The 13,284-nt window shown below is 43.0% G+C and overlaps 1 protein-coding gene and 1 long non-coding RNA gene across 3 annotated transcripts in view; one reads left to right on the top strand and one right to left on the bottom strand.

The window, feature by feature from the left end:
• Positions 1 to 2,561: 2,561 nt before the first annotated feature.
• On the bottom strand, positions 2,562 to 4,053 carry LOC134761931 (uncharacterized). The gene is made up of 2 exons (XR_010141117.1): positions 3,679 to 4,053; positions 2,562 to 3,571 (listed from the first exon to the last, which is right to left on the bottom strand). It is a non-coding gene; the product is annotated as an uncharacterized LOC134761931 (long non-coding RNA).
• A 718-nt stretch (positions 4,054 to 4,771) lies between these two features.
• Positions 4,772 to 13,284, top strand: part of TOX (thymocyte selection associated high mobility group box) — a 319,032-nt gene continuing 310,519 nt past the window's right edge. The window contains exon 1 of one of the 2 annotated variants that reach the window (XM_002819113.6): positions 4,772 to 5,182. In XM_002819113.6, the coding sequence (XP_002819159.1) occupies positions 5,081 to 5,182 (102 nt within the window). In that variant the 5' untranslated portion in view covers positions 4,772 to 5,080. The remainder of the gene's footprint in view (positions 5,183 to 13,284) is intronic. The other variant, XM_054561646.2, reaches the window with a different exon arrangement.

Below are 13,284 nucleotides of genomic sequence, written 5' to 3'. Positions count from 1 at the left end.
ACTGCCATGCTCCAGGCCGATACCATGTTGCAGCTGCTCCTATTTAAGGGATAATTGTAGCCTCACTCTTCTACAAGGAACTAATTCTGATTTTGAAAGGATTTGTCCTCATAGTTTATCCTGATGAGAGAGGACCGGATTATTGCCGTGTAAAATAGCTGAATAGTCCTATTATAGCTATTATGTCACAAATGTTGTGTATTGTTGAAGATCAAAGTACTGTACCACACTCAATGGTGAGATGTACAAGCATGGCACACTTCCCAAATTATGTAAAAAATACTGCATTTTATGAGTCATTTAGTACCATGTGAGCTATCTGTGGACCTGTATCATTTCCCTCAAACTTTCCTTATCATTCTGAAATCCTTTATTTTCTGGTTGAAAGACTTACAATCTAGTCATTTCTCACTAGTCTCCCCAGGAAATAAACTTCAGTACTCTGCGTTCTTCCATTGAAAGATATTACTTATTGCATATCATTCCATTTTACATTTAAATTACCTTAGAAAAATGTTAAATAACCCTGGACAAAAGTAAATACTAACTGGTAAATTGAGAACATGTAAACATTTCCCATCAAAACCATTAATGATGTCCTTTTGAATTTAAAATGTGTAGCACTCAGGATTGGCTAGATTCTAAGGAAACAAATAGCTACTTCACCCTGTAACCTCATTGGGTATACACATGTCTAATGAGGGTTTAAAATCCTAGGTGGGCCATATGAGGTATAAAATGAATGGTACTTTAAAAGAATGAGACTTTCTTTTCTCTAGAAATATTGCAACATCAGCTGTCACTGGAAAACTAGCCCGTAAGTCAGAAAGGCCAGTGACGGGCTAAATATTAGTTTAGTTATACAATATGGCAGGCTTTGATTTTAGTTTTAATATCTGGCATTTCAAAATCAACCCCTTTATATGACATTTCATTCTCATGTGCATCTATAGAGGGCTTCAACCCTTGAAGAAAAACTAACTCCAAAACCTAGCAAAGAATGCCTGCCAGGAAGTATCATGATTTGTTGAATAATTTTCATAAGACTCTTGTAAATCACAGATAGGATTAACTGTCTAAAAGCTATTTTCCCCAAAGTAACACATTCTGTATGTGATTTGGAGACATTACTACAAGATTTAGGACTTAACCTACATAGTACAAAGAATCAGTAGACATAAAACGTGGTCACTGAAAACAAGTATAAATTTGAAAACATAACAATTTGTGAAACTATAATTAAAATGAAGATGGGCAATGTTGAGGGAACAAAATCAAATGCTCCATGTGGTTTGTTATTACTGATGAGGCTTTCCAAAGTAATCTGGAAAATTAAATAAGACAGCAAAATTCAATGTAAAGAAATTAGGACCAGGTCCACGATATACTAGGCATTTCACAAGTAGGTACTGATAGCATTACATCAGCACTAGTAAAGAGATGTTTTGTTTACAGGCACTCATTTTCTGGTAACTAGAATACATAAAGTTCCTAGGTCAGATGAATAAACTGTAACCTGGACCTTTACAAGTCATGCAAGTTTACTGAGAGTAAACGGGCAAATTGCCAACTCCATCTCTAAAAGGCAGTATAGGTGATGAGGTTTTGGGAGTGGTGATCCTCAATGTCCTCTTATGGGGATCAACATAAAATGACAATCCAGCCTATCTACTATAATTTCATATTTTTAACATTTCCTTTGTTAAGGACTCTTTCCTTCTAGACTACCTTATCTTTCCTTTTAGGCCAGTGGTTCTCAGTCTTTTCTGAAAATTAAAGCCACTGGAGAGCTTTTAAAAATTCCTGTGCTCAGGCCCTACCCGAAAAGAACTGAATCAGAATCTACGTGGGTGGGGCTCTGGCATGAGTATTTTTCGAAACCGCTAAGATGACTTCACTGACCAGACTAGGTTGGAAAATACTACTCTGAAAGATTACATCTAGAGCAGGAACCATTTTAAGTAATTTGTTTTTGTATTTTAAACCTATAAATAATACATAGCATTAGTGTTTTTCACCACTCTGTCTGTTGATTAATGTACAAATGAATGAGTGAATGGACAAATAACTATTTTATTTATCCATGATGTGGAGTTGAATGTCCAGGAAACTGAAAAGTATTACAATGACGCTCTACTATTTTATTTTCTAAATTAAAAAGATTTGCTCAGAGGTTTATAGATATTCAACTTTCCCCAACTTTTAGTAGAAATACATCCATTTAGTTTTTGATGGGCCTTGGATACAGTGGCTAGAAGTAAGAACTTTTTCCCCCAGTAGCTCATATTCCCACCTATCACACCATGCCATGTACAGAATACCGCTTTGACTCCATACACTCCAATGGAAGAAACCAGACTCTTGATTATGTAGAGGAATACACAGGTCTCATGCATTTGGATTTTCCCTTAAAGCAGAGAAAACTGGTAGGTCTGTAGACCAAAGCAGGAGACATCATTATCTCCCAGGTGTGAAGATGCAGATAGTGGTATTGTTCCAGTCTTGAACCATTTCATTTCATCTTCCTGATGTTCACAAGGCCATCAAACAGACATCAATGATGAATTCCAAGAAAGTTTTATTTTCAAAAATCAAGTTTTGATATAATAAATGTTGGATTGAGGATAGAAATTTAAGCTGAGAAATGTTTAATTTGGACCTAAAAAGTTTATTATTACTATTATTATTGTGGAAGGAAATACATACAGGCACATTTTAGTATCTACAACAGTATTTGGAAAGCTGTTATGAAACACAAAATTTCATTTAAATTTTATTATAAAGACCTTTATTAAGAGAAAGGACATATTTTCTATTTCTTACTTTTATTTTGTGCCTTGAAGGACTTGTGAATGTATAGAATAATTATTTTTTCTTACTACTTCCTCTTTGCAACCCAACCTCCACCATGTCAATCGTTAAGGTAGGAAGAAAACTGTATTTCTGTTACTTTTAAAAATGACAACGAGAAGAAATTAAAACAATGGCTTAAGAGAAAGAGGATGTAAAGAGTACAAAGCAAAACTTAACAAAGAGTTAGTAAAGGAACTTGCATTGACAATTCACTCAGCCATGTTAATTTTATGATTAATACTGTCTTCATAATTTTTTTTCCAGGTCTCTCTGCTTGTATTTGCCTGGTGCTCCGAAATGCACGGGAACAGACAGCTATGGGAAAGTTGCGCAAAGCAGTTGGCAATCAACATGTCCTAGAAGGGTGTGTGGAGTAGCAAAACAAGTGGAACGGATGAAGAACTTCCAAGCTCCTTTGCAGAGTTTTGGGCCCTAGTGTGCAGGGCTGCTCCCTCATGAGATGGAGGTAAATGTCGCCCACTCCTACTTGGACCTCCCACCGAGGAGACTGCCCTCAGAGATAAATCTGTTGGACAGCAGCCAAGAGACCCCAAATTGTCCCAGCCTCCAGGACACGGCAAGTTGCAAGTTTCCGAGTTGGGGAGGCAAAGCGGGAAAACATGATTGGCGATTTCCTCCTGCCACTCACCGACCGGAGAAATGGGGAGGCGGACTCCAGGTCTTTCGTGGACTGCCAAGAGCCCTATAGGGCGTCCAGCTATAAAAAGAGAAGAATCCCATGAAGGACAACAGGCAAACTCATATGTTATCCCTTTAGCCGGATTGTGTGCTGATGATTGTTTCCCTATTTACACTTCGAATCACCCCTGTAGTCTTTTGTGAGTCCCCAAGGCAGCCTCAGCCTTCGCAAACCGTCCAGTGGGGCACGAATCTCGGAGGGGTGCGGGCTGCAGGCGGGAGAGAGAAACCAAAGAGGGGCGGCTTTTCCAGGCCGTCCACCCCCAAGCGAGCAGGTCCTCACCCTTCGATCGGCTAGAGTCCCTCGGACAGTTGCCCACTTACAGCGTGCAAAGGGGTCGCTCTCCCTGTGGGTTCTCCGCCCTCAGGAGCGGCGCTGCGCAGGAAAGTCACCTCCACTACGGGCCGGGAGTAGGGAGGGGAGCACAGTGACAGGGTTGGGGAATAGCCGAGGAGGAGTGTGGGGGTCGCGGAGATAGGGGTGGGGACGGCCGCAGAGGGGGCGGTGGGAGTGGGGTGGGGCCGGGGAGGGTCGGGGGAGGGGCTGCGGGGCTGCGGGGCTGCGGGGCTGCGGGGCTGCGGGGCTGCGGGGCTGCGGGGCTGCGGGGCTGCGGGGCTGCGGGGCTGCGGGGCTGCGGGGCTGCGGGGCTGCGGGGCTGCGGGGCTGCGGGGCTGCGGGGCTGCGGGGCTGCGTGCGCCACAGCGCCCCCTCGCTGCGCGCTCCCCACGGTGCCCTGAGGCCGCCGGTGTCTCTGGCTCGGCAGCCCCTTTGTGTGCGACGCGCTGGCCCGGAGGAGCGCGGCACGGGCACGACGGAGGCCTCCCAGGGTCCCACCGCATCTATCCCAGCCGGGCCGTGCTCTCCTCCTTCTCCTCCGCTCCTCCTTTCTCCGGTCCCCGGCCTCCGGCTCCGAACAGCAGCCATTGGGCCGCGAGGAGCCCGCGTCCGGCCGCGCTCCCTACCCCGCCCGGCCCGGGACGCTCGCCCCCCTCCCGCCCTGTCCCCTCTGGATCCCCGCCCCACCCCCCCCCACCCCCCACCCCCCACCCCCCACATCCCGGGCCTCCAAGGTGGAGAAAATAAACTACAAGCAGAACAACTCAGAGTCTCCAATAAAACGCCCAGTACCTAGAGCCCAAGCGCGTGTGCCGGGCTGCGAGGGGCGCGGGAGGCGGGGATGGGGGGGCGGGCGGGGGGACAATGAGCGCATGAAGTTACCTGCCCGGCGGCGGCGGCGGCAGCGGCGGCGGCGGGACCGAGAGGCGGCGGTGGAGCAGGCTGCGCGCTCGGCGCCGACGGGTGCGCGCCGCGGCTTGGGGGAGAGTTGAGCGCTTTTCCCCCCTCTTTTTTTTTTTTTTTTTTTTTTCCCTCTTCTTCTTAAACAAACCACAAACGGATGTGAGGGAAGGAAGGTGTTTCTTTTACTCCTGAGCCCAGACACCTCACTGTGTTCCGTCTAAGCTTGTTTTGCTGAACACTTTTTTTAAAAAAGGAAAAAGAAAAGGAGTTGCTTGATGTGAGAGTGAAATGGACGTAAGATTTTATCCACCTCCAGCCCAGCCCGCCGCTGCGCCCGACGCTCCCTGTCTGGGACCTTCTCCCTGCCTGGACCCCTACTATTGCAATAAGGTGAACGCTCTGCTTTTGTTTCCACCGTGTTCTTGCTGCTTGATCCCGGGAGGGGGGCGGCGGTGGCCGGGCCGCGGCGGGGCCGGCTCGGCGGAGGCCGGTCCCGGGCGCGCTCGGCTCGCAGCCCGCTGCAGCCTGCGTGCGCTTGGGTAGTAAATATTGTGGAGTAGCTCCGGGGGCTTGCCAAACACCGCGATTGTGCGGAAAGTGACACGATTTGCTCGGATTCTTTCCTTCCTGCTGTTCGCGACTAAGGATCCCTGCCTAGGTTTGCCGGGGGGCGTTTAAAAAAATAATAAGAGAAAACCGTGGAATACTTTGGGGGTGTGTCTGGGGTCCAGGAACGGAGGCAGAGTAAGAGAATTCAGTTTATTTCCCAGTTCCCCCTTCTTTCTCCCTCCCTCTCCCGGGCAGTGGGGGCTCGTGGCACCACTTCCCTTCTCCGGATTAGTTGCCAGGGGAGCAGCCGGCAGTCGGGGTGCAGGGACCCGGGAGGCGCCCCTGCCCCCCACAAGGAAAACTGCCCCACAACTCTTTTGTTTTCCCAAACCGGTTCCGGCAGCCGAGCCCGGGTTCGGACACAGGTCCGCGGGCCAGAGCACAGCGGGGTAGCTGGGTCAAGGTTTGGGGAACAGCTCCTGTTTTAGGGGTGTGTGCGGAAATTGCAAGTTTGTTGGGAGCCGGGCGAGCACGTCGCGTTCAAGTCCAAAGCTCCCGCACTCGCGGAGCAGGGTCCACGGCTGAGCTGTACCCACGGCCCGCTGACCTCGGGTGCCAGGGCCGCGGGGGCCCGGGGAGAGGCGGATCATCCGGTGACCCGGAGGTGGGGCGCTGGTCTGGGCTGCTGCGGAGTTCGTCTGGGTCCACCTATAGGACAGTCAGGGGGTACGAGGGAGGGGGTTACTCTCCTGGCTTCTCGAACTCTCTCATCCCCGAGAGGGAGGACACGCAGGGACCGGTCCCCCAGAGTGGTCGCAGGGGCACGACTGCCCACGCCTTGGGCTAGTTGGACGTGTCTGAGCAGTCCCGTTGGATGAACATAGGCAGAGAGAATTGAGTTCTCTAAAACGCTGGGCGGGCCTTTTAGATGCCCAGCTCTCGCTTGGTGATAAATCCGCTTGATACTCAGAGCCCCTGCAGGCACATCCATGGCGACCCTCGGTGTATTCCACGGGAAAAATCGTTGGGACTCCCAATATTTGCCTGGTGGCGAGTCATCACCAAACGGCTTTTTTACCTGATACAGAGATATTTAGTGCGCTGCCTTCTCAGCCCCTGGACTCCCCACCACGCGACCGAGTCGCAGCTCCGAGTCTTGGACAGTGTTGACACACAGGCAGGCTCTCACACACACACTTCCCCGTGGAGAAGCTCCTCGATGCTGTGTCCAGTGTGAGACCCACTCAGAGGACTGTGCTGTGTGCGATGGTGTTTAGGCAAGTTAGAAAAGAGGGACATCCAGTCTCGGGCAAGGCAGAAGGGCTTCCATTGTACAGGGAGCCCTTCAGCTAGGGGCAAGTTGAAAGGTACGGGGAACTTTGGCAAGCGCATAGGAGTTTGTGTGATGAAGTTTCATTATTTGCTGGTGACATAGTTCTTTCAGTCTAAAATCTGTTTTGTCTGTACACTCAAGTATTGTGTTACGTTTTATTTTGCTTATGACACCAATACGATTGCTAATAAAAAATAATAAAGTTGCAGCCCTATCTTGGAGAGTAAAGACGTATTCCACTGTAGTTACCGGAACCAAAGGCTCAGAACTATTTTGGCAATGAGACTGGACAAATCTTATTAAGTTTATCAGTGATTTTAGGCCCCAAAAAGAAGTTAATGACTTGGATACACGTTTCACTCCTCGTTCTTGTGATAAGTAGGGTCAGATTTAATTTAAAAGTTAAATGCTTTGGAAAATCAGGAATTACTTCAATATATTAAATCATTTTCCAATTAAGTGCTTTAAATAATTTTAGTGGGTTGTGCTGTGAATTGAATAAATTAATTTAGAAAGTGTTCAGAATTTCTTTACTAGCTCATTGAAGTTCCTTTTAAGTCACCCCGTGTATAAGAAGCAAACTGTTCTTTTTAAATGCAAATTAGGCACCCTTTCTATAGACTAGTTGCGAGTCCTCTATTTAACTTATCCAGAGAATAATAGATTTTTTAAAATGCAAAGTCATAAGACATGTTTCTAATAGTAGAAGAAGACTTCATGGAAATGTTTCTCCAGGGACATCTCTGGCCCATCTCTGTTAGCAGTCCATCAAATATATTTGTCACTGGTCCCTGATTATATTAAATGTGCTGTATAGTTTTCTAGGCCCCACAAATCCCAGGCACTTGAGTTTTTTCACTCCACCATGATTAGCATTGGTACAAAATTTCTGTCCAGCTCCACAATTGTAGTTGTGCATAATGCAGTCAACTAGCATTTGTTTTTGCAATGACATGAGTGGATTTGCAGGGAAATGGAAGAAGGACAGAAGTTTGGAAAAGGTGAAGTAAGAAATCTGTGCCTACGTTTATTAAAACAAGTTTGATCAGACATCCCCAAAAGAACAATACTGCAAAGTAAATCTTGCTTCCTTCGGAGGCCTAATGAATATGTAGTTTATTACAAATAGCAGTCAGTTTGTCAGGTGATTTGTTTTTAATAGGGTGATAAGATCATAAATTACTAATTATCTTTATTTTAAACCTGTCAACACTTTGCTTGTTTAAAGTTGGTGTGCTAAATCCCACCGGAACCAGTATCTGTCTGTGCTTTAGAATCCTACAACTGTAGCTACAGTTTCCTAGTGACATTTTTTTCAATGTCAGAAGAGACTCTAATGGAGAAAATGAATATTCTCTTCCTGAAGCTTTCTAAACTAAAATGTGATTGTTTTACTCTGCTGACACTTTCCGGCACTGCTGCTCTATAGATTGCCAAAACACTACTTACATTTTTCAGTTAATAAACTCTGGAGGAGGCATTTTTGGAAACGGTTTAATCTGGTATTGCTCTATTGTAAGACTAATATGCGTTATGAACATATCACTATGCAAAGTGGCATCCATTTTTACATAGCCCATTGTGGGAACAATGCGAATGATGTTGGTTAAGGCAAGTGTGTGAGGCATCTCTTATACAAACAGCCAGAACGGATGGCATGTTGCTGTATATAGGTCAGTGTTGGAAATAGCAGTGTAGCTCATAGACTGGACGGACACATGGAGGCTGGAGTTAGCAGTATTCACCTCTTGCAGCCTAATGCATGGTTATATTTCAGACATTGAAAGATGAGTACCATAGTGGAGTTTCATCTAATTAGACTATTTTAAGTAACATTGTATCCCTTAATTGAGCTGAATGCTACCAAAATAAATTGGATTAAATGAGCTTGCAATTGGAGTTCTGTAGTGATATAGTCTTATTTTCTATTCTAGTTAAAGATGTCAGATCATCAGTTTAAATATATACCTACAGAGTAATAACAGTTCTTTTCAGTTTCTTAGTGCAGTGTCATTTCCAAAGATTGTTTTCACTGGTTTTATGCTAAGATAGGACAAAGAAGTGGTACTTTTTCATTTTTACAGCGATGTGATGTGTTCAGTTATTGCTCAGTATCTGCCCACATAAGGAGTAGTAATACAATTATGTTATGACATGGCTAATGACAGGGATGGTGACCTCGGCCTGCAGTGGGAGGAGAAATAATGGGCTTCACTGTTCTCAGTGGTTGCCTTTATGGAATCATGTCCTGAATCTTTCTTTGGTTGATTTAGAAACAGGGAAGTCCAAAACACAAACCCATGCTTCATGCTGGTGATATACAGAGTGAAGAATAATGGGCATTTGGAATATTCAGCTTTTATCATTGAAATGAGGAAGGACAGTGTATATATTCTTTTTCGTAAAAACGCACAAGGAAGGACCCATTTGTGATGAATTCTGCTTGAAAATGTCAGGGCAAACGTTAGACATTTGATAACTTTTAAGAATAACAAGATTCATTAAAGTCTCTGCAAAATCTCCTTTGAGCTTATTTTCCTATTTAGAGTGTATTATATATTATACTTTAATGTGGCAATACTCATCACATCAAAAATACAGGATTTGTAAGCACATTAAGAAGGAGTCATTATTTCTATTTTGAACAGTGAATGTAAGAAAAGGAAGAGATGGGAGGAGGAGTAGATCAAGGAGGAGTATGGGGAGAAAGAGGGGAAAGAAAGGAGCGTTATAAGCAGTTTAGAGCATCATGCTTGATTAGTTCTTCATCCACCTCCATAACTTCTAGGACTTTGGCAAATTCATAGTTGATAATTCATACATCACATATATATAATTAAAATTCCCCTGGGAGTTTTATCAGCTGGCACTTTTCAGAAGTTTTGAGGTTGTTAAATATGTTTTAAATAAATGCCTATGTAAGCAAGAGCATAAACCAAGCAATCAGGGTTTTTTGGCCACTAAATCAGATATTACAGAAAAGTTTCAAATGTAGCCATCTTGACTGTGTGGGTTATTTCAGTATTGCAAATTCAATTTTAAATGTCTATGCAAACAAAGTTATAGGTATGAGCTATAGAGGGATCTGATGTTATTTTTAACATTGCATAGGTAGTTTAGTATTCTCACAGTTTGTCATATATTTTAAAAGTTAGTAAATGATATTAAGGAGAATTTTGATATTTTGCTTAGTTACAAAAACTCAACTAATATGTAAATATCTAATTGAATGATTATTGTGGATTTTGTTTAAATGATGTGATTGCAAGGGAATTAAGAACAGTGGAACAGGAAGAAGTAGGGAAATTTCCAGTTTTAGGGGTGGTTTCCTGGGTACCAACCTGGTTCTCAAATGTTGGTTTTGGTGTGTGAGACTGTTTCTAGTGGTCATATGTTTTTTGTGATGGGCTCCATTCAAGAGGGTTAGCCTAAGAAAATGACGAAGGTAGTGGGGAGCACAGTGATTTTATTTAGCTGTGAAGGGTGATTTATTATAATGCTTTCTAAACTTTTGCTAGGACATTAGAAACCTGAAAAGACCCTGGGGGTGTTTCTCAAATACTGATGATTCTTCCTATTCTGTTTTAAAGTCAGCCTTCAGTCGCAGGTCTACCAGTATGCCCAGCGCCTCTTACCTCCCACCTCTCCATCTCCTTCCCAGTTACCCATTTCCCAGCCACTCCAACTCCTGGGACTACCCTTGCTTTTGCTACTCTCCTCCCCAATCTTAATTTGAACCTAGGAGGTCAGTACTTCTAATCTGAACTCTCTTCTCCACTGGATACTAATCACCATTGTGGTCGCCTTGGCTGCCTGGCTCCCTCTTCAGCTCACCTTCCTTCATCACCACCATAGTCATGAGAACATATCCATTCTTGCAGTAACCTGATTCTATTTTCTATTTGGAATCTACCAGCCCTCAGGCTTGTATCTGCTTTTTGAAATCCCAAATTATGCTGTTTTCCTTTCACCATCCCCCCTACCTGAATGGATGATGTGGAGTTATACAATATTGTGCTAGAGTAAGACAACCTCCATATGATGCTGAGAGGAAAAATACCTATGACTGATATTTCTAAGCTATCATAGTGTCCCTTCCACGCCCCCTCCCATTTTATGCAGTGTATATAGAGCTCAGAGATAAGCCCCTTAAACATCCTTCCTCAGTGAGAAGGCTATGTTTAGATTCCAAAATAGTATGAAGATGGGACTGTGATCTTCAGTTGGAATACAGTAAATTAGGTTGGGTTACACTTGAGGTAAGTAACAGGGTTAGCATGTGGATGTATTCTCATCAGAATATACATAGATAACTAGAACGGGAATGTTTGGCCATGTAGAACTGAATCAATTAATCAAATTTAGATCACTTACCACCCTACATTTTAGCTATCTGAGTGTGAATCTCAAGATTTCTGAGAAGTCATAGGTAGGATAGTTATCTTACATGTCAATAAAAATGAAGTGTAATTATCATGAGTTGATTGTATGCTATTAACAATTACATTGTAAAAATATGATCACTTGTTGTTTAGAATAAAACTTATATTGTGTGCATCCAAATACAAGAATATAAAATTCATACTTTTATCAGAAAACAAGATTGTAGCACATCATAGTTATTAGACACTGTGGCTCTCTTGATCCTAACTGTAGTTCTTGCCCTCAAGAAGCTTCTCTTTGAGGCATCTTAGAAGCTAGAATGCTCTCTTATTTGTTTAAATTGCATGTTTACCCAAGGTATTAATTTTACCAATTTTAGACACGCTTTTTTCCCTTTTCATTTACTTCCACCTCAGAGTTATTGATGTATTTTCAATTGATCTTTTTCTTTGAACGTGCACTTTTCAGAACTAGATAGGCTGGTCTCCCCTGATTGATAACGAATTGTGTTAAATGGGCCGTCCACTAGGAAACTACAGTGCCAAGATGATACCGCTTACATCTGCCCTAATGAATTTGAGAATTTTTTGTTTTAAACGTTGCATGCCAAGTTTCATCCCAAAGAGCAATTTCTCATTAAAAACAGTTGAGTTATAAACTGCTTAGAAATGTGGTTTATAATGGAAGTGCCAACAGACTGTTAATTATAGCAGTTCTTCCATAATACTTTGAGACATGGAATTCACATTAACCTGAATGAGCTTTTCCTGGTTATAACATGTTTCTCCCTACAGCATTCATTTTGAAAATGGGAACATTATATTGCTCTGTGCTTGGATGTTGATGGTGCAGCAGAAAAGACGAGAAGGGAGAGTAATTCCAGAAACTCCTTGCTCTTTCCTGATGGGAGGTATCACTATTTCCCACACTTCTGTAGTTTGATCTGTGGCAAGTTTGCCTCACTTGATAAAAATTTTAAAGTTACATTTTAAAAGCTATTTTCAGATTTCCATGTTACTCATGAAAAAATCATCACTGATATATATTTATAATATCAAAGGTCATGAAACCAGGGTCACTATTAATGCTTTTTTCTGTTTGTTCGTTTTTTGCTTGGGAGATTTAAATGGTTCTGCTTTAGCCAAGTATTTATCATTTTTCATTCCTGAATTATGTGCTTTTATGAAACTGTCTGGAAAGGACTCCTAATTAAAGGAGGCCATGGTTGGTTGATAAGAAGCTTTGCCAGTGGCCAAGGAAATAGAATGTATTTTGGGTGCCATGTGGTCTTACATGTTATTTGTCTGATCCACAGTAGTGATGATACTAGCTTTTGGCTAAAATGCCTTTTGATTGAAGTCTTTGGGGGTGGGGTTACCGAGCTAGAAACATTGGTGTGTGTATGGGTATGTGCATGTGTATGGGTGTGTGGAGGTGGATTTGTGTGTGCATGTGTATTTGCATGTGTGTGTGTGTGTTTGTGTTTCTCATGGTTCTGGAATATTTCTGGCCATCAATGCGTGAAGATTTATCCTAAATGGCAGACTTCCTCAATGTGTATAACAGCAGCAACAAAGGAAAAACATCATGACTACTGGGAATGCCTGGTTACCACTCCCTTTTAAGATACTCAGCAATATTTCACAGGAGAAGATGCTGTTGAGAATCTTAGGGCTTTAAACAGACATGTTATATCCTAATAAGACTAAAGAACCACGTCTTTGTGAGGAAAACCATAGGCCCTTCTCAGGGAAAGACTCCATTATGTTGAATATTTGAGATAAAAACCAAGTGCCGTTAAGTCTATGTTGACTTACTCCCTAGGCAAAATAAACCTAACCATAAGAGGATGTGATTCCCTCCCACTCTGTTTCCCATTCTCTTGAGAAGCCTGACTTTGTTCTGTGTCTGGTAAAAGTTCTGACACTAAAACCTTTAATCCATCTGTGTTCCAGTCTTCCACATATCTAGTAGAGAAAATACTTTATATTTGCATCAAAGAAGACTTATTAGAATTAAGTAGGTAGATTATTTGAAATCTTGTGGTGAAAAATGTTCAGAAATTCAAAGAATTTAGCAAAATACTGCATTCTCAGCCCATTTCTTCCATTTCTGCTGCCCTAGTGGAATAAAAGTGTTGTGAAAAGTTGTAGACTAGTGGTTCTTTCAGGAAGAGAGTCAAAGAGATAACCTTTCTGGAGAGTCAAAGGTGAATTGGGAAAATGGG

The sequence above is a fragment of the Pongo abelii genome, chromosome 7 (assembly GCF_028885655.2).
Source record: "Pongo abelii isolate AG06213 chromosome 7, NHGRI_mPonAbe1-v2.0_pri, whole genome shotgun sequence".
Taxonomy (NCBI): Eukaryota; Metazoa; Chordata; class Mammalia; order Primates; family Hominidae; genus Pongo; species Pongo abelii.
Note: the sequence above shows the minus strand (reverse complement) of the source record. Positions and strands in the feature narration are given on the sequence as shown.